Consider the following 22695-nt stretch of genomic DNA (forward strand, 5'->3'; position numbering starts at 1 on the left):
ATATTTTAACAGTCAACCTTGAACAAAGCCACTGCAATGGGAAGCACCCAAATGGATGAAGAACACCACAGTGCCTAATGCTCTAACAAAGTGAATTTACAAAAGCATGTAGCATGTATTGTGAAGTCTATGGCATAGACATTTATGACTGAACACAACATTCATACATGAAATTAAATTTATTGATTTCCCACCAGCCTGTTATTGAGTTTACATTTCCACATCTTAAGGATTAGTTCACTTAAAAAGTTGTTATTAATTATTATTAGTTATTAATTATTCACTTTTAGACACTCAAAAGAGTTTTTGGAGCTTGATATTATCACAGTAGAACCAACAAAGTCATATTTTTAATATGTTGACAGTGATATTTTGTTCCTTTTTTGGATTTTGAACTTCTCAGAACCGTTGCTGTCTATGGAGGATGAGGGAGCCCTCACATTTTATCTAAAATTTGCTAAATTTTGCTCTGAAGATGTATGAAGGCTTCAGTGGGGTTGGAATAGCATGGGGATGAGTAATCAATGACATAATGTTCATTTTTTGGGTGAGCTAATTCTTAAATATTATGGAATAATATAAAATAAAATAAAATAATAAGGAACACAAATGTTGTATTGGTTGCCTTGTCAATCAGAGAGCTTTTTCAGAAGTCATTAGCCAATAGAAGAAGTCCAGGGACCTCATGTACGAAGACTTGCGTGGAAATCTTACTAAAACATTGCGTACACACAAAGCTGTTAATGTGCGTACGCAGAAAAAAATTCAGATGTATGAAACACTGCGTACGCCGAATCTCACGCATATTCTTTTGTACATCCGAATGAACGTGAAACTGAGCGCAACATGCACGAGCACAAAACCCCTCCCTGCCTCCTCCCCAGTATGAATATGCTAATGACTATGCTAATGGAAAACCCCAATGAAAAAGCAATGGCAAAATCAAGCAAAAAGAGAAATTTTGAACAGAATGTGAAATGGAGGTGCTGCTTTCGGAGGTAGACCGGAGAAAAGCGATGTTATTTGCAAGTTTGTTCTCCGGAATTAACAACAAAAGAAAAAAAATAGAGTGGGAGAGTTTAGCTGATGCGGTTAACGCAGTTGGGTCTAAACATCGCACTGAGTGAATTAGAAAAGAAATTGTGTGGTTTATATCTGTAAAATGTTGCAGTACCCTTAGCAGTCTCAGTGGCGCACCTCTTAAGACGCATGTGATCCTGTTTTGACATGTTCGAGCATAAACTCGGCTCGAATCCAGCGTCTGATGAACTCTTTCTTCTTTTTTTCCCCTGTACATATCAGATTTTGCCTACTATTTATCACGAGAAAGACAAGTAGGAATCATCAATAAGTTTGTACATCATATTTTATTTGCACATTTATTGAATGGAAATGTTTCTGATTCACGCATGCAAATTCATCTTCAGATAGTGTCTTTATAGCAATGTGCGTGCAGTAGATAGCTCAGATTACATTGGGAAAACAGGCGACTGCTGCAAATTGTGCTTTAATGTTTAGCTGGTCAACTGTATGGTATGGAAACCTTATTTACCTGCTAGATGAACCCGTCTCATACAGCTGCCATTGCAAGGCTCAGACACTTTGTAGAGAGGAATTTAACACAACTGCCTCTAGGAGTCGCCAATGGAAATAAAACAGACACGCACAAAAAATGTGCGTATGCCAGCCAGAAAGCTGCCGTGAAGCTGTGCACATTCCCACGTTCAGTTCATTGTTAGTAAATCCAAACATGAGCGATTCTGAGCGTGAAACCTGGCGTACGCAAAGTTTTTGTGCGTACGCAGCGTTGATACATGAGGCCCCTGGTCTTCTGTTGTCAGACTGACGGAAGACTGGGGCTTTTGTGCAACGAACACTCTCTATTCGTTGTTAAATGATCTAGATTCTTGTTAAAAGATTTTGCATACTAAACGTATGCAATAATTTAATTCATTCACCCCTTTGGGAGAGAGATTTAAATTTAGGTTCTGCAAAAGACTGAGATGGCTGTTCTTAGTCAGAAATGATTGAAGTCTGTGCTTTTGCTTGTTTGTTTTCTGACAGTAAATGTCACCCGGTACTTGCCCAGAAAAACCCAGATGCATGTGTGCGGGATGAGTAACCTTTCTCTGACAGTGGGGAAGAGTGGTAATTACCCTTAGCCGCAGGTCACCTCGTGCGAGTCTGTCACCACAGAGGAGTCTGTTAGTTCGAGTTCTGCTCAGGGCTATTAAAGACGTGCTCTGCCTGAGCCTCCTGAATACCCATTCTCTAAAGCTCAGCTGAGTGTTTTATACAACACACCTAGTAATGACCATCAAGAGGAAATTATTCTGATTTGATCTACTTCAGTTGAAAGGGGTGGCATAATGGATTTTTTTTGTTCAGGTTGTGCTTATGGCGTGCACAGCAACATCTTTTCACATGCTTTAAAATAAATGCACAATGATTTTTCAAATAGCATTAAAGCAATTGTCTTAATATCTGGTTTTACGAAGACCCTCTCTCAACGAACTCTTATTGGTTAGCTGGTCGAGTGTGTTGTGATTTGCAGATTGGTTGGTGTTCATGGTTGGCTGGTCACCAGGCCACTGTGTCACACCTCTCAGAATGTGGAAGATGTCCCCTGTGAGAAGTCGAGCACAGAGCTGAATATTTGTTTTATAACGATTTGGAACAGAGTTAGAAATAAAATGTAACCTTTGGTCCTTACGTCAAATGTCTATCCGACATTTGTAAATATAGCAACATTTTTTTTTAAAGAAGCAGTATCCACAGCAGTAGCCATGTTGCCAATATTATATATAATATAGTCAAAATTATTAGCCCCTTTAAGCTATTTTTTTTAAGTTTACAGAACAAACCATTGAATTAAAATAACTTGTCTAATTACCCTATCCTGCCTAGTTAACCTAATTAACCTAGTTAAGCCTTTAAATGTCACTTTAAGCTGTATATACTGTAAGTGTGTTGAAAAGTATCATGGCATGTCATCATGGCAAACATCAAATAAATCAGTTATTTGAAATAAGTTATTATAACTATTAAATGTAGAAATGTGTGTGGGGGAGGGGTTAAACTGTATATATGCTGGCAAAACAAAATTAGTACTCATGGCTTTTGATGATTCATTAAGATCCTATGAAATTAAATGATCAGTTTACACAAGAAATAGAGTAGAACTTTATTTCGAGTTTTATTACGTATTATCCACAGTCTTCACAACTGATTCTGAGCACATCCACAATATTCAGAATAAAACTAGCTGCACAAACTCACACATAAGCTTACAGAATTCCTTTACAATGGTGAACCTTTGTTTGCTTATTTTAGTTTATTTAAGCTTATAGGTGCAATAGGTGATTGTCTTCAGAATAATTTTTTGTTGTGCTGGTTGAATGTCTCTTCACATTCCAGTAGCAATGATTAAAGTAAATGATCTAAATGTATTTAAATGCATTTTTTTAATTCTGGGTAAGGCATAAGACTAAAAAATGTTCATCCATTTAAAATTTGTCTGGCCAACAATTGCCATAGTTCTGATAAGTAGAATTTCTGAAGTACTGGCTGAAGTATTTGTTTTAGACAGGTAACAGTATGTTTTAAAACTATTTTAGTCACGCAAAGCTTATGTAGATTTATGTAGAATTTTTGTTCAGCCACGAAAATCTCCCAGCTAAAGATTGATGTAATCATCTTCAATTTCTTGAGAGCCCTTTTACTGCATTTATAATATAGATTTTTACTTAGTTTAATAACAAAACATACATAAATAGCGGTATTATGCCTAGCCTGCTTTACTGAGGTGTAGTTGGTTTTATATTCACAATGGTTCATTTTTGAACAATGACAACCTGTGGCATGCTCCCTATATTGTAAACCATGCTACTCTGAATATTCTGTTTGAAATAGCGTGTAAGTATGGCTAAGTAATAAGTGTAATTCCTGCATCCCGCTGGCCAAGCACTAAGCATACAGTAGTCGCTTTAGGACAAAGCGCTTGAGAGAGTGAGACCAGAGATCCTTGCATGCATAAAATATTGCACATTTTGACAAGTGTTGCTTGATACACAACTGAAAACGTTCTTGATACAATACAGTTTTTCATTCAGAATTGTAGTATTATAAAGTACTGTGAAGTTTTCTAATTGGTGAATGACATAATCTAGTGAAGTGTCTGCTGTCATCTTTAAGGTGTGCGTTTGTGATTTCAGAAAGCGTGGCTTTGAACGGCAGGGGAGGGACTGTGTTTTCAAAGCTTTTATGCTAATAGTTAGCATTTTGGAATATCACCTACTGTAAGCTCTGGCCAAACACATAAGCTTGCTATTGCTTATTGTATATTATTGAGGTTTTGTATGTACATATGAATTATAGTAGGAAGCTAAAATAATTGTTCTATCATATGTTAAGAAATTTTCAGTGAATTGTGTCAAGTTCAGCTTCACATATTCTCCAGACTGATGTAGATTTCCTCAACTAGCATAACTCCATATTGGACATCAGTGCAAGAGTTATGTAGCATATTGTAACTTTCAGCAGCAAGCATTCCCTGAAAACGAATGACAGCCAGGACTGAAAACAGCATATCCATGCTTGTTAGCAATGCTTGGAATGAGTTTCAGCTGTGTTTCCATAGCTAACGATTAGATGAGATACGCTACACGCTCTGTGCACAGTCAAATTATTTTCTGAAGTCTAATAAGGTGTCTGCAACTCTTCTCACTGTTCTGCCGTCTGTTGTTCTAGTCTCTTAGCCCGATGCATCCATCCATTTCCCCAGGGCAGTGAGCTCATTTGGAAGGTTCCCTCTGCCCGCATCTCACATGTCTGTCTCTCCAATTAGTTGTTCCCTTCACTGCCACCATTATTACAGCCAAGGCACATTCTCTCCATTTCTTACTCTTAAGCTCTCACACTCCACACTCTCTCTGTCCATGTGCTTCCCGGAGCTATCTTGAACTTCCCACTATCAAGTTTTGCATCCCATTTCATCAACCAAGAGCTAATTTATCCATAAATACTCCCTTTAATCCGAGACATTGTTGAACAGAGCCACTTCTCTCTGATTGGATGGCCTTTGTGACTTTGCACTGGGAACAAAAAGAGCAAATGGAGGCAGATGTGGCTGATGCTTAAAGCGTATTCCTTTTTAGGTGATTTAATCTACAATGGTGGTTCTCGTGAAGGTTGCAATGGTGGGAACAAAAAGTGCAGACATCCATCAGAGGTGACAGAAATGGTTAAAATGAGCCAATGCTGTAATTATGTGTGATGAAGGACAAACTCTATGCCCATTGCTGCACATGATAAATTGTGAAACATTTTTTTAAGATTATTACTGTTTTTCTTCATTATTATTTTCCAGGATCATACTTATGATTTTTGAATGGCACAAGAAGCCACACGAGCCCTAAAAAATCAAGAATATTTAAAAACAACCTCTGAAGGACTGGAAGGATTCTTTTTCGCTAAGGCATTGAACACCTTAGAAAGCCATTGCTCCAGGAACACACTTGCAACTGCATAGCAACACCTAGGCAACCAATATGAACAACCCAAAGATCAAGTTTAAAAACCAAGGTTACTGTCAAGGTTGATGTTGGGCAGGGGTTCTTAATATCTACATTTAAAGGTCCAAATCTGACATCTGTCTTGTTATTAAGGTCAAAGCTAAAACTATTTATTTTTCTTTAACTAAAGTGGCATTTGCATTCAAAACACATTAAATACAATGCAAATGTGGCAAAACCACTAATGAATAAATGCATTTTTGTATAAAACACAACAAAATGTAGGCCAATAGTATCTGGATGCAGCCATGATGATGCAAGCTGATATTGCATATCTCAGAGATGCAATGTCAATGCAATCAATGGAGCTAGTGATGAGGGGTGGGGTTAGGTGTGGGCATTAAAAAAGCATTGCATGCAGGCCAACTGCACCAGGTCTGAATCCAGACCCCTCTCCAAAATAGTGAAAAATACAAAAGGTGTTCAATAAAAACATTAGGTGTTGAGTTTTGCGTTTTTTATATCAGTATTTTGTAGATACATGAGGTTCAAAATGTCCATGTTTTGTTTTATAGTGGCATTTCTCAGTTCCATTCCAGTCTTTTGCAACTCCCATTGTCTCATTACAAATCAAGCAGAATGGCATTGTGCTGGATTGTGGCATGGTCTTGCAATACGAAATGAAGTCTTTGAGAAGCCTAATGTAGGGAAAGGGAACAAGGTCTTAAATACAGACTAAAAAATGGGTTTAACAATTATAAACAAAAATAAGACAAAAAGCAACAAAAACTATCCCGAGTGGGAAAACTGGACTGTGCAGGGCAGTCTGGTAGGGATGAGGGCTGGAACAAGAAAAAACAGGATAAACGACGACAAACTGGCACAAGATAGCAGACACGAGGAATCAGAAAGAAGCACGAGAAAGCAGAAAGAATTAACAAACAAGTGAACTGAATAAACTAATAATAGGTTAACAAGGAGGGTGGGACTAGACAATAGACAGGGGCACATGACACAAAGAAACAGCACAAGCCATGTGGTCACGTAAAACAGGACTTGAACACGCTGAAAACATTACAATGGCTTTAACAGAGCAGCTAGACATATATAATAGACTTGGGCATAAAATTCCAATTCTACCCCTTAGCCCTTCCCCTTTTTACACATAAAGGGGTAGGAGTGTCCCAATTCTCTTTAGCTTGAAGGCGTAGAGCTAAGGGGAAGGGTTAGATACCCTTTCAAATTGAGATTTCTCAGGATTGCACTTAAAACCAAGGGGTAAGAAAATTTCCCACAATACACCAGCCACAACAGCAGCATGGATGCACTCAGAAGTAAGGAGATCCACAAATGAGTATCTTTTTGTCATTAATATGAATTTTTACAACAAACAAGCATATGTTTTAATACAATTATAAACACACTCATGTTTTACCATAATGTTTAAAAAAAACTGCTAAATCTATAATACTTAATATTAACTCCTTTATAGCAGTCCCACAACATTTTGTGATGAATATGGCCACGGTGTAAGTGCACAGTACAGTTATAATCATATTGCCACATCAGATTGTTATGATAACATGATATATGACTTCAGTGATTTCCTGAAGATAAATACCAAAAAATAACACAACTGGAATAACTACAGCAGTCACCATCGTCTGATCTCATATGAAACAAGAGATCGCGAAGACATATGATGACATAAGCTGGTATTGTAGTGATGTCCCATTTCTTAGGGGTTCATTTTAAAGCCCTTCCCCTTCACATTCTGTTTCAAGAGCCATGGGGAAAGGGAAGGGGTATTGGTACAAAAATAGAATTGGGATTGGGCCTCAAAGAGTTTGATCAAAACTTAACATTCTCTCATCATTCACTTGTTCCAATCCTGTTTGTCTTTTTTTTTTTTTTACACAAAAGAAGACATAAAGAAAACTGGAAACCTAGCTGTTTGGGTGTTCTGTGTTTTTCTGAGGTAATTAATCTGCCGAAATGTGTATATTTAGGCGCTGGTGTCCTCTTTGGTGATGAGTATTGTTGTAGAATGCTTTCTGTTCAAGTGCTTGAGCAAGTTGCTGATCGAGTTAAAAGTTCTTTAGACTGCATTTCACAGCAATACTTTTGTTTTTATGCTCAATGAAATCAAAGTCATGTCTGTATTTCCACTTGAAAAAGCAACCACTCTTGACAGCAGCCATTTCAGCTCCTGTTCTCCAGCTATTTAAAAGGGCATGCTTATTAACTTACGTTGCAACAGAAAACGTGATTTAACAGAAGCTTTTGTTTCTTCTAAAAACTATATTTTTATGTAAGTAATGCAACTATACTGACTTTAGTAACTGTAATCAAATTACACTAACTTAAAATGTCATTCGTTACATTACTGCATTCCTAAAAAATGTAATTAGAAAACAGTATGCGTGGAATTCGTTCCGCCCAACTCTGATGTCAACCTATTGATTGATTGATTGATTGATTGATTGATTGATTGATTGATTTTCCCAGATTTAGATTTTCATCTGATTTTCTGTTGCTGCAGTTTTTTTCTCACTGGCACAGCATATTAAAATAAGATATATATTGCTCTATTTTTTGCATCTCTCACAGTCTGAATCTGTTATGCTTTCAGTCTATTATTTTGTCTCCACAATGTTTTTCTCCATCTCTCTCAGCCTGTTGCTTTTTTTGGCCTGGATCACATTTTTTTCATCTAGTCCTCCCCCATCTCCCAATCTCTCAGTCTGTTCAACCTTTTACTCGAAATTTGCATTTCATTGCACTGTTTCTTTTCTCTTAGGACCCTAGCAATCTCCTTTCCTCCTTCCATAATCTCCTGATCCACCGTCACTCACAGATGTTCTGTATTGATGAGTCCACGGACTGTCTATGGTTGCTATGACAACCACACTTTTGTACACCTTTCACTTTTTGGAACATTTTTCCCTCAGTTTTATCACGGTACGTCAGAGCTAGGTTTTACCATCAACCATCTGGTTCTGCACCACTGGCTTCTATCTGGTTCTTTTTTAAACTGCAATAGCTCAGGATGACAGCTGTATTAATTAATATGGTTTCATTCTTTCGTTAGATCTTACAATTAAAAGAAAGCAATCTTTAATTCAGCTTTAGCCAGATTAGTTTTTTTTATATGAGAAGACTTACGATTCCCTGGATACTTCAAAATCTGAGGAAAAGGATCTTCATTAAGAGTTGTGTTTTCCTAGCTGAGGACAGTTAATGAAATGCACACTGGCACTTTAAAGATTACATTTTCCCTGGTGTTTAATCAAATTTCTATAATAAAATGCTTGTTTTCATAAAGCTATAGTCCTGCAGCCCTGCAATTTAAAACTATTGAAATCATTTTCAGCAGTTGAAATCTATCTAAAATAAAATACCAATATTAGATAAAACATAAACACACACAAATTTGAAAGCAACCCAAATGCTGCAAACTGTGTAACAACAACCTAGCAACAATCCATAGTACCAATTCTATAGCAACTCTCAGGAAAACCTCCACCTTAGCAAGAGTCTTTTCTTCCTTTATTTTGGTCATTCTGTCTTGAGATGCAAATTAATTATATATTTAGTTACTACTGTGTGGTTTGCGGTTCTCAGTTTTGAATTTGATTATGATAATCATACAAATGTATGTTTGGTGACCTAAACTTTTGTTAGTTAAATTGACATATAATATTTAGATATAAAACTATTTCTTACTGCAGTGCTTCATTTATAGTTGAATGCAAACCACTCATTTTTCACAGTTTGACTCTTTGTAGCAGAAACTTTATGTTCATATACAATCATATGTGGCAATCAGTACACTCAGAGCAGCAAGATGGAGATACTTTTTTATTTACTTTAGTTGTATCATTATCATCATTTATTATTGGACATTCATTTATGAAATCATTAATTCATTTTCTTTTTGGCTTAGTCCCTTTATTAATCAGAGGTCACCACAGCAGAATGAACCGCCAACTTATCCAGCATGTGTTTTACGCAGAAGTTGCCCTTCCAGTTGCCACCCAACACTGGGAAACACCCATACACATACACATACACTACAGCTAACTTAGCTTATTTAAATCACCTATACAGAGCACCCAGAGGAGACCCAACACACACAGGGAGAACATGCAAACTCCTCACAGGACTGCCAACTGACCCAGCCGGAGCTTAAACCAGCGACCTTCTTGCTGTGGGGTGATTTGTGCTACCTACTGCACCACCGTGATGCCCTAATTTTTTTTATTATTGCTCTAATTTCAACTAGTTATCACAACATAAGTTACTATAATGTTGCTGGTTTTTGTTAGTTTGATATGGGTTGTTTTCAAATACAATATGTTTGTAATATTCAATATTCAATAGTGGAACTTATTTATTTTTGGCTGGTGCTTCAGCTATAAACTTTTGCTCATGCTTCTAAATTTTTTTAAGTTGAAGTGCTACCAAATACAAAAGTAACACTTTGGGCCCTTTTATACACCCGGAACAATAAGGCGCAAGACGTGTACGGCGTGATTTGTTGCTATTTTCAGACCTGCGCAACAGTAATTTTCTTGTTTTGCGACACATTGTTTAAATAGCAAATCCCTTTGCGCCACTTTGTGCAATCATGGGTGTTCTGGTCTGAAAAGGAGGTGTGTTAAGGGTAATTGTTGGAACGTGGCTATTTTGAAAAACTGAAATAGACTGCTCCATTGACGAACTAAGGGAGGGGGAGGGGGGCTTTTTTCAGTTTATTCATGACAATTTGCATTAGTATAATATAGTTAGTAGCAGTAATAAGATTTAATTCATGCATATTTGTTTTAATCAAAACAAGTTTAGATATGTCCACCTGTCAGATTTTGGAGACATAATCATCACCGTAAGGTGCAATAGAATATTTGTTTGGACATAACTTGTTTTTTTTTTTTTTTTTTTTTTTTACAATTTGTTTATGTTGTTAATTTATTCATTTGCTGGAAACTAGACTGTAATTTAGAAATAGTTATAAAAAAATCTTAACAAGCAAATTTAAATATGTAGGCTTATGGATGTCTTCAGTGGAGTGAGTTTCCACCATTTCCTCATTCACGAAAGTAAAGGAGTAAAGTAAAGAGAAAGTAAACAGGCCTAATAGATGAGGCTCGTTCTTGATCCTCTTGCTGCAGATGGTCTGCTTTACTGTTTTCTTCCTCAAAAAGCATTCAGTTTTTCCACTTACAAAATTGGCCATATAAATAGCAAATGCGTCACAGTGCGACACAACTGACTCTTAAAGGGAATGGGAGATGAGACTCTGATTGGTTTAATGTACGTTTTATTCAAAACATATAATTCATTAAGAGAATAAGCACAACCCTGTTAGACCATGCACCGGGGCACAGATCGTATTTTTCTCCCCTAAAAAAACAAAAGTGGATTTGGACACACTCTTAATGCTATTGCGCCATGACTTCGTTAAAAAATCGTTAAAATAGAGCCCTTTAGTTCAATTACCTCCTCTCACTATTAACTAGTGGCTTATTACCTGCCGAGTATTAAGATACTGGATGTTTATTAGTACTTATCAAGAACATGATCTAATATCTAATACAACTAAACTTAATAACTAATTAATAACTATTTATGTCCAGTCAGTTAAAAGTCCGTGTTAACAGTTTATTAATAGTGAGAATTGTACATCCAAATAAAAGCCAAAAGCAAAAATACCAACAAAAAAAAATAGCCAAATCATTTTAGTAAATACTTTTTTATTATTGTTTCTGCAAATTATCATACAACATATGATGGTAAATAAGTACACCCAACAAATAAGAAGCTAGAAAAAATTGTTTGCATTGTTTGCTTTTTGTAAGACTAAATGCTGTGTCCAGAGTATGCAGCTCCCATTGAATTTCACTACACCACATGGCCAAATAGTTTAAATTGTTGCAGGCAATTATTGTGTTAGATTTTCATTCAAACAAATATATAGTGGTGATAAATGGCAGTGTAGCCCCACGGTTTGAATAATCACACGTCAGTTTGGCCTTTCTGAACAGTCTCTCATGCACATGTTCACATACCAACATCACAGCAGCTGATATATGAACATGTTTACCCAGTCAACCTCTGTCCCCAAAGACTGCTGGGAATCGGCATTGGTTTTCTCACACATGTGGGGTGGTTGTAATCATGGCTGAACGTCATGCAGGAGTAATAAAGCATGCCATTATGTAATTTAGTGTCCTTGCTTGTGTCGTGCTATTGGGTGTGTGTTTGTGCTGTCAGAGTTACTGGAAGTTGGTAGATTACACTAGAGGTGATATGGAGGATAGATCTGGCTTACAGGAACACAGGGTTTTAACCTAGTGTTGTGTACAGTATAATTGTGCTAAAATCCCAAATGATGTTTACTAGAGCAAGGAAATTTTCACAGTATGTCTGATAATATTTTTTCTTCTGGAGACAGTCTTATTTGTTTTATTTTGGCTAGAATAAAGCAGTTTGAATTTTTTTGAATACCATTTTAGGGTTAAGATTATTAGCCCCTTTAAGCTATATACTTTTGATAGTCTACAGAACAAACCCTCTTTATACAAAAACTTGCCTAATTACCCTAAACTGCCTAGTTAACCTAATTAACCTAATTAAGACTTTAAATGTAGCATATGTATTATTGTGTTTATACAACAGTTCGACGACACAATCTTGTATATAAAAAGAAAATCAGACACGGACAGTCAAAAACCCTTTTGTATTAGGAACTACTTTCTTCTGCCATTCCTTCACATCTGCAGCTGACGTCAGAACAGCAGAAGCCATTACTAATTCACCAACATCACTTTAGAGCTAGTGTTTAAATGATTCTCTATAGTGTAATGTGAAGCGGCGCTTCTGGTGTGTGACCCCTTTAAGGTGATGACAAAACCACTGATTTTGCTCACATTTTAAGATTATAGGGCTGAATGTGACATGACATACCATCCGTCTACAGAGATATCTCCCTACAGTCTATTGCAGTCTACAGTATTTCTCTGTTGCCGTCTGTATTGTGACGGGTGCCAGGTGTCCCAGCGTTTACCGTTTACGGAGACTTTATGGAATAAAAAAAGGAGACCAAAAGTATTTCACTCTTCCTATTGGCCTTTATGCGTGACTCCCAAGTGCAACTATAGTCGACTATATACATCCAAGTCAACGACAATGAGTCGAAAAGGCAAAAGAAAAAGAAAAAATACACTTAAACATCTGTCGCAAAATAAATTGTTGCATTATTGAAATAAAAGAATGATACAACGGTAGAGCGACCATCACACTTTTCCTCAGCATGCGTGCTTACATCTCAAAGGTAAAACAACCACAGGAATAGTCCTCTTAAAGGGGACATTTATACGAAATGCATATCAAACATTAAGCAACCGTTACAATATCACAATAATTAAGCTAGAAAAAAAAAACAGAGCAATCACAAACTTACCAGATTGCTGTTGTGTTTGCAATAAGGAGGAACGAGAATGAATCCAGCTTCTTATTCACTGCTTCTTATCAACTCGATCCGGTCCACTTTAAAAACCACGATGCTTCCGTTTTTCAGCTTCTTATTCGCTCTCAGGAAAACACACTAAGCAAGGGCTTATTATGCAGCCCTGGCGCCATCTTGTGAATAGACAATGTCAGCCATCTTTGGTCTCCGACAAGCTGTCTCTCAGAAATTGTAAATATTTTTAAAATAGGCACTATTCTTACAAATAAACTGCATAGTTGCAATCTAAACAACTATATCCTAGACTTAAAAAGCCTCAAAAGTATACTTTGTTGTCTAACAACAGTAATATTTGTCAAACTGTAGCATCTCTGCTTGTTGCTGGCTGTATGTGGGCGAAGTACACAGTAAAGGGTGAAGAGGCCTTTGTGTGATGTAACTGGCAAAATATCGCACGACTATCAGCCAGTCAGATTACCAAGAACCAGACAGAACTGTTGTATAAATGGAACCATTCTTTTAAAAAAAATTGTTCAGACAGAAATACTAATTAGATTTTTTCATAATTTTTTTTTTCATTTATCAGGACTGGGGAGTGACAAAATAAATTAATGTTGTGTGTTTAAGATACGAAATAGATGTATTTTGTTATTATTACATTGTAAATAGATTGTAATCAAATTGTTGTTACATATAAAAAATATTAGCTCATTAAATAAATTACTGCCTGAACCACCACCTTATCATGGTGGAGGGGTTTGAGTGCCTGAGTGATCCAAAGAGCTATGTTGTCGGCGGCTTATGGCCCTGGTAGGGTCTCCCAAGGCAAACAGGTCTTAGGTGACAGGTCAGACTAAGTGCGGTACAAAAACCCTTTATGAGTTCAACAACATGAAGGACTGCGACATCATCGGGTATGGCGCAGCCGGGGCCCCACCCTGGGAGCGAACACCTGGTGGCCGGGTTTTTTTCCACAGAAACCACCTGGGCTTAGCCCAAAGGAGTGACGTGGGACCATCCTGACGTGGAACTCAACTTCTTGAGAAGGGTTGGACTTTCTTCTACTCTGGAGTTGCTCACGGTGAGAGGCGGCGGGCTGGTGTGGGCTTTCTTATAGCTCCCCAACTTAGCCGCCATGTGTTGGAGTTTTCCCCGGTGAATGAGAGGGTGGCCTCCCATGGAGACTGAGTGGTCCATGTTCTCTGACTCCATTGTTAACATGGCCATGAGGAGCTGTCGTCATAAGGTCTGTGTTGCCTGTCGAGGCGGCAATCCACTAACCCAGTGGTGGACATCGGAAGTAAGGGATGCTGTCAAGCAGAATGAGTCAAACAGGGCTTGGTTGGCTTGCAGGACTTCCAAGACAGCTGATGGGTATAGACAGGACAAGCGTGTTGCAGCCCGGGCAGTTGCGGAAGCAAAAATTTGGGCCTGGGAAGAGTTCAGGGAAACCATGGAGGAAGACTATGAGTCAGCCCCAAAGAGATTCTGGCAAACTGTCCAGCACCTCAGGAGGGGAAAGTAGCTCCACATCGACGCTGTATACAGCGAAAGTGGGGAGCTGTTGACCTCGACTGGGGATGTGGTCAAAGGAATACTTTGAGGATCTCCTTAACCACACCAACATGTCTTTCATTGAGGAAGCAGAGACTGGGGATGCAGGGGTGACTCACCCATCACCCAAACTGAGGTCACTGAGATAGTTTGCAAGCTCCGCAGTGGCAAAGCAGATGGGGTGGATGAGATTCACCCTGTGTATCTTAGGTCTCTGGATGTTGTGGGGCTGTCTAGGCTGACACTTCTTTACAACATCGCATGGAGGTTGGGGACAGTAACTCTAGACTGGTGACTGGGGTGGTGGTTCCCATTTTTAAGAAGGGTGGACCGGAGGGTATGCTCCAACTATAGGGAGATCACACTCCTCACCCACCCGGGGAAAGTCTATGTCAGGGTACTGGAGAGGAGGATCCGGCCAATGGTTGAACCTAGGATCCAGGAGGAACAATGTGGTTTTCGTCCGGGCTGTGGTACACTGGACCAGCTCTATACCCTCACCTAGGTGCTCGAGGGTTCATGGGAGTATGCCCAACCAGTTCACATTCGTTTTGTGGACTTGGAGAAGGCATTCAATCGTGTTCCTCGTGGCATTCTGTGGAGGGTGCTCAGAGAGTATGGGGTCAGAGGCGATCTGTTGAGGGCCGTCTCGTCCCTGCATGAACAGAGTAGGAGTCTGGTTTCGCATTGCCGGCAATAAGTCAGATTTGTTTCCAGTGCATGTTGGATATATATATATATATATATATATATATATATATATATATATATATATATATATATATGTATATATATATATATATATATATATATATATATATATATATATATATATATATATATACTTTTACCAGTACAGAAGGATTCCATATCAATTCTGAAAAAGCATGAGGTAGTTTTAATATTTTTTGGAATGTATTCGGTAACTAGTTTAGCAATTTTCTTATATTTTGAAAGTTGAATGGTTGTCATTTACAGTATGTTTTCCTTTCTAAGAATATTACACATGATTCTTTTGAAAGCCTCAGCTGGGTCTTTTGGCGTTTTTGTGTAAAGTTTGTATGTTCTTCCCACGTTTGCGTGGGTTTCCTCCGGGTGCTTTGGTTTCCCCCACAGTCCAAAGACATGTGGTGTAGGTGAATTTGGTAGGCTAAATTGTCCGTAGTGAATGAGTGTGTGTGGATGTTTCCCAGAGATGGGTTGCAGCTGGAAGGGCATCCGCTGCTTAAAACATTTGCTGGATAAGTTGGCGGTTCATTCCGCTGTGGTGACCCCGGATTAATAAAGGGACTAAGCCAAAAAGAAAATAAATGAATGAATAAATGAATGATTCTTTTGAATCAATCTTAAATTAATAATTTATTTTGTTCACCAGTGTGAATGATTTACTAACTAGATAGATCTGCGGTGTGTTTCCCTAATCATTATTGAACTGTGCTTGAACTAAAATGACATCACTTGACATTTCTTCTTTTGCCCTGTCAATATTGATTTTTTTGTGCTTACTGCTTCCCTGTCAATTTTGACTCAGTGGTTCTTTTCTGCTTCAATCTATGTGGTTATTTTGCTTGTTGTTGGCAAAATCTAGTACTTGCCGCAGTGTTTCTGGGATATTGAAAAATTGTTGCTCACCAACCCAACTAAATGTCAACACACTGATATTAATGCAACATTTTTATTCAACACAATTTTGACCTGTCAGGTTTTCATCCCGCCTGTTTCACACTGCATGTGTTAGCGCTGCTTGTTAATGTCAGTGCCCATGTTAACAGGTTACAGCATCCACACTGCAAAACATCTTTAATAAATTCAATCAGTCTTACTCAAATGAGACCATTTAGACATTTTATATTCTGTGAGTTCCAGTCTGCATTATTTAATTATTTTGTGTGTAATATGGTGCTTTTTTATGTACAGTAAATAACTAGCAAGTTTGAAATACTTCTCACTCTTTGTAACTTCTTATCACCACTTTGTAATTTATTTTTCTAATCGAAAATATGAACTCCATGTGTTCAAATCAACACGTTGGAGCAGAAAAAACAAACTGTATTTCATCATGTTTTAAAGAAGACAGAAGGAATGCATGATATTAAACAGTGAAGCAGGGGAAAATGACAGACAGCATTAGGAACGCTGCCATTTTTCTTTTTTACTCTCCTTTGGGTCATCGAATTACAACCTTGCAATGATGAAGTTTCTTCAAAATCACTGCCAGTGTGGTATCTAGAGATCTGGTAATCAAATCCAATTTGAGCCTCAATTACTAAAAAGATTTCATGCTAGTGTATAATTTGTGCAAGTGTGTAATTTGTTCTCTTCCTGACTTGCAGATGAATCTGATTTCTGGGTCCTTCCACGATGGAGTCATGCTTTATTCTCATGCCCTGAATGATACTATGGATCGTTCGGGTTCGAGACCTCCGGGAGACGTGGTCAACAAGAGGATGTGGAATCGCACATATCATGGTCAGTCCTGCTTAAAGTCACCTATAAGCTCAAATTTGCCACATTTCTGGCTAAAAGACTAAAGGTCTGGTCTATACTACATTGTGTTCTGAACATTGAAACATCACTTTTTAACTTTCAGATCGAGTTGGTTCAACCTGTTTTTGTTTTTGTTTGCTCTTTGTTTACATTTTTTTTTTGACATTTTGCTTTTTTGTAGTTGTTGTTTTGCTCTGCCTTTTAACACTGAAACTACAAGAATCCTATATCTACTAGAATGGCCTTAAATGCACAAATAAATCATGCTATTTGCATGTAAAATAGACGTGTGAATATTTTGAGTTTACTCACTTCATTCACTCGTTACTCACTTAATTCACTTAATTCGTACCTGAAATTCACTTCACAATAGATTTGCGTCATGGGTGGGGCTTCTGTCTGCCCAGTAGTGGTATAAAGGATTACAAATCTCACGGTTCAGATCATACTTTGGTTTTTTAAGTCACAAATTGGACCATTTTTTGGATCAGCTATGTCATTTGCTTTCCTTTTATACAAAAATATTACTGCAAAAAACTGTGGTTTTAACAAACAGAACTTAGAACCTGTAATTTTAATAAAAATAAAAGCCAGGAAAAAAACAGCTGAAAAAAGGAAAATATTCAATACGAAATATTTACGAAAAAATCTGCTACTGTTGCTGATAATGCTAAATATATAAATCTAACATCTTGTACAACAACATTTTCAATTAGTGATTCAACAATTTAAACAAAACTTCATGTTTCATTATAGATGTATCATTTTTAAAAACATATTCAATTACATAATTTTGATGGTTGTTTGTCGCCACCTATTGATTACACAATGTAATTGTTACAACATTCACCAGCGTCAAGTTCCATTAAACTGTGATTTTAACCTTTCCCATAAACATCAGTGTGTATATCTGAACTATAAAATGTTACACCAGTACTTCTGTGTTATTTAACTGTTTGTAACTAACTGAAAAGGAAATCTTTCTTGATCAAACACAGCACTTTGAAGGATTATTAACATTTGCAAATCATTACCATTTATCATTCATGCTGCGCTGTTTTAAATTGAGATCACAATCTTTTAATGTTTTATTGTGCAGCTTTACATTGGATTCATTATTTCAGGCTAGAGAAGCAGAAACAGATAACACCTTTAATGAATAACCTTAGAAAGCATTTAGGTCCCAACACAGCTTTTTCCATCATCATTATATTATACTGGGAAGCCAAAATGCTTTTATACACGTGATTTGAATGACAAGGGAGGCGATCTCTCTGCAATTGTTATAAATGTTGGATTAAATTTTTTTAAAAATTATTAATCCGCGAGTCACCTGTGTTCCAAACTGTGGGCTGTGATCTTTATGGATCACGGATCAACCATGATCCCTTACACCCCTAATGTCCGGTGACTTTCATTTCATTGCTAAATGCCTAACTTGGATTTTATTGAGAGATTAGCTGTGCTTAATTTTAATTAGCTGTGATTTAGGAAGACTGAAAATCAGCATAGATTCTTTCAGTCCACTAGAACCTTTGTGAGGTACACCCAGCTCTGCGAGTTCATAAACTCCTCCAGAAACTATACCTAGATGATGGAAGCTTTCAGCGGTGCTTCCGACTGAGCCAAGCCCAATTTGATGAAAATGTCAGCTGGAGGATTTCCCCTCAGGACACCAACAACGGGTGCTACATCATAATCAAGCCCCTACAAGAGAAAGCTCCTGTATGGTTAACGTGGCACAAATGTTTGCTAAAGTTCAGATTTTACAACTCGAGTGATTCGCGCAAACATGCAATTCATGATCAAACGCACAAAACGCTCAATTCCCGCTGCTTCATTCGTGTGAATTGTGTCATTTGCAGTATTTCATTATTATGAATTGCGTCATTTGCACAGCCTCATTAGTGCAAATTGCACCGCAGGATGTCGCGTCTTTGACCTAACATGTAAATCTCTTGCGCTTGACGCTTCATTCGCGTCTGATGTGAATGCACCATTGGTCTTTCATATAAGACTGTACTGAACACAACTTTTTTCATATCATATTTGTATTTCAAGCTTTAATTAAAGTTTTAGAATTAAGCTTTGAATGTCTGTCATCATATTTTATTTTCACATAAAAATATGTTTTTTGGTACCATACTAGGGCTGCACAAATTATAATGTCAGGATTGATATTGCAATATGCGCATCCGCAATAGTGACATCCCAAAGATATGCAATGTCCAGATATGGGATATCCTGTCATTTTTTTTGCATTGTAATTATTCATATTCTGTACCTAAATATTGTCAGACTCCCCAGAAAATCATCAAATGCAGCTATTCAACCCATCTTCTGAAACTGTATTCATATTACAGAAAAATATCAGTCCAGTAACCTGCAGCCCTACACAATACAGTATCATACTGTAATTGCGAATGAATTACTAGACCACACCCAAAGGTGTGTTTCTCACTTCGTCCGACAAGCAAGAGAGCAATTTATTTGGACCACAGTGAACATTTATAGGACATGTCTGAAGTAAAGTTATGTTTTTAGTATCATAAATCTGATGTTTTTGTTTGCAGAATGTTGCTAGGCAATAGAAGCAAGAATATGCAAAGGCATAGGGAAAAGTAGTGGACACTAAAATGCATGGGGTCAATTGGACCGTTATGGCCATTCAGAATAGAAACACTCATTCTTTTGTGTTTTGTTTTGTAATTTAAAAAAAAAAGAACTGTTAGAATGAAATATACATTTAGGAAAAGTCTGGGTTCTAAACTTATATGGGTTTTTTGTAACAAAGTTATTAAATTAAAATATTTAAAAAGGTCAAAATGTTTGTTGTTTTACATTTCTGTGTTTCGTTTTACAGCTACTTGTTATGGCTTTGGTTTTGCTTTTAATTTCATTTATACACTACCTGACAAAAGTTGTGTTGCCTTACCCAGTTGTAAGAACAACACATTATAACTTGACTTCTAGTTTCAAGTTTCTGAAAACAAAGAAGGTCAAATTGCTCCAGGATTGGCCAGCCCAATCACCAGATATGAACATTATTTATTATGTCTGGGGTAAGATCAAATTTTCTCTAGTATTTGACATGCCCCGCCCCCTCCAAGATGCTTCTTATTTGCTTATCATTTGATTCGCTTGTGCTCAACCACTCTCACTAGCAGAGCAGTTATAAAACAAACACTATTGGCTGTTATTAAGGGGAGGGGCTATATTATGCTCCTCCCTCTTAGTTTCTCGGTTGACATTGTCAAACAAATTTCAAAGCACTTTACAGGACATTTAACTTCGTTTAGCATTTAACAATTTGACTGATTATATAAAAAATATATCAACAACCGCATGAATGTTGCCCCTCCAGACAAATCCAGTGATTATTTAAACCTTTAACCCTCTTCAATATAACCACAACTTGAACTGATAAACTGATAAAGCACCATCTCTAACCTTGCACCTTAAATCTGTGTAATTCCCAGACTGCAGTATGACTCACTTTACAGCTCACACCATAAGTCACCTAAACAGCTTATCCGCACACTCAGTCTTTGGTATAAAACACATTTCTCTTTATTATTTTTACAGCTTGTGTCTATCAATCTGCTCTTATACAGCAGGTGTAACTGAAAGCAGAAACCGCTGAATAGAAACTCCATTTCTCATGTTTCAGCGACACACTCTGCAGAACAGATCAGCACGTGGCATGTTGTGTTTTAATGCCATGTAACCAGTCCGCTCATTAAAAGTCTTTAAAATGCATCTTTCTTGGTGCTGTCCATTGGAGTCAGCACTCACTGTGATCAACACAGAGATTATTATCACCTGGGATTGAGCCGTGCGCCTATGTTCTGCTCCTGCAGGTGTTTTTATCTGTAAATCGCAGGTGTTTCATTCTGCGCCAGGGCTTCAGCTCCAAAAAATAAGATTCTGGCCAAAAGCTAGTTTGTTTTAAAAAAAGCAAACAGGGCGCTAATGGGTAAAAAAAAAAAGTGCCTGGCGATTTTCTAATTAAAGGCTGTGTCTTTTTTCTTTCTTTTGTTACACTGTGCTTATTAATAAGCTGCGTTTAGTTCGCTCTGCAACATGTGTTTAATACATCCCCTTAAGGGTCTAAATACGGCACACGCTGCCAATTGGCAATCCCAACCATCTTTACAACAAGGTTCAACACCCACAATCAAGTCACACTCCAATCATGGAGCTGAACGTCTGAACGATCAGAGGAAGGCAGTTAGAAAGGGAAAAGGCTTTAGAGGAAAAACATGGCTCAGTTTAGACCCTTATAGTCGATGCTGTGAGTTTTACGGGTTTAAATGTTATATAACTTGTTAGCTTGCACAACACGTTCTTTTGCATGTGCTTGATAACAGGATACATAGCAAATCGATCCTGAGCCCACACATGCACAAGAGCTGCAGTGCGGTTTTGATGTGTCTGTGTTTGTTTGTTGTGTTTATTTGGCTCAAGATAGAACTGACAAATAAAAAGAGCAGAGGAAAGAAAGGAAAAGGAGAAACAGTCTTGGGGTTCTTCAGATTTACTGTCTGTGCCAGTGCACTGCAGAGATCAGCTCTGAGGTTAATGAAACATCTGAACATGCTCAAATGAACACTTTGGGGATTGTTGGAAAATTGCAGGCAGGTGGGTTGGATTTGAGTCTGAACTAAAGTCAGATGTCAAAAATTGGATTGTCGTCACATCTTAGTTCAGCACATTCCAGGGAGCTATTTGGAAAACCTAATGGATGCATCGATAGCAATCAGGGTGTCTTTCAATCAGTTCATTCTATTCTCAGATAATAAAAAAAGATGTATCATTAATTTAGCAATGGATTAACTTTGATAATAAATATTTAAAACTAAGAAGAATGAAAAAATCTTCTCCAAATAACATATTTTAGATATTATTATATTATTATTATATTATTATATTAATAGCCTAAAAGTGGAATTTGACATTTCAATTTTTTGATGAAATACTGCACATTATAACAAGTTTTGCTTGCTAACTACACAACTGAAAACGTGCCACGTATAATACAGTGTTTTGTTCAGAATTCTAATATTATAAAGTACTATAAAGTTTTCTAACTAGTGAATAACATCATCTAGTGGGTCTCTGTCATCTCTAATGTGCATGTTTATGACTTCAGGAGGCATGGCTTTGGACGGCAGTGGAGGGATTGTGTTTCAAACATTATGCTAACCGGTTAGCATTTAGGCAGATTACCTATTACACGTTAAGTTTATTGATAATGTATTTACAAAAAGGATAAAAATAAATGATCTAATAAATAAGCATATACCAAATCTGTGTTACTGAGTGTATGCCTAGTGTCTCGGCTACACGAAACCACATACCTGAAGTTTTCCCTGTCAGTGTTATAGTTTCTCTATATTGACATCCACTGCAGTGAAACTTTTAGCCATCATTAGGACTCCTTTCTAAAACAAAAAAATCTTGCTGCAAGAACAGTAGGTTCCTCCAGCAATCGTGTTTTTTTTATTGTAACCTTAAGTTGGATCTGTTTTATTATACACACAGCTACATGCTTCTGTTATACAGTACATGAATATGGAAAAGTGGAAAGCAAATTTCCCTTTGGATAAAGCATGAAGCTCACATATAAAGAAATATGAAAAAAAATCAAATATTTACACAAATAAAAGAGAA

General features: G+C 37.3%; 1 protein-coding gene across 4 annotated transcripts in view; it reads left to right on the forward strand.

The window, feature by feature from the left end:
- npr1a (natriuretic peptide receptor 1a) overlaps window positions 1–22695 on the forward strand; it is a 237606-nt gene that overhangs the window by 112858 nt on the left and 102053 nt on the right. For all 4 annotated transcript variants that reach the window (XM_073930933.1, XM_073930934.1, XM_005170050.6 and 1 more), the window contains one exon: window positions 16869–17004. In XM_073930933.1, coding sequence (XP_073787034.1) covers window positions 16869–17004 — 136 coding nt within the window. The remainder of the gene's footprint in view (window positions 1–16868; window positions 17005–22695) is intronic.

The sequence above is a fragment of the Danio rerio genome, chromosome 19 (genome assembly GCF_049306965.1).
Source record: "Danio rerio strain Tuebingen ecotype United States chromosome 19, GRCz12tu, whole genome shotgun sequence".
Lineage (NCBI taxonomy): Eukaryota > Metazoa > Chordata > Actinopteri > Cypriniformes > Danionidae > Danio > Danio rerio.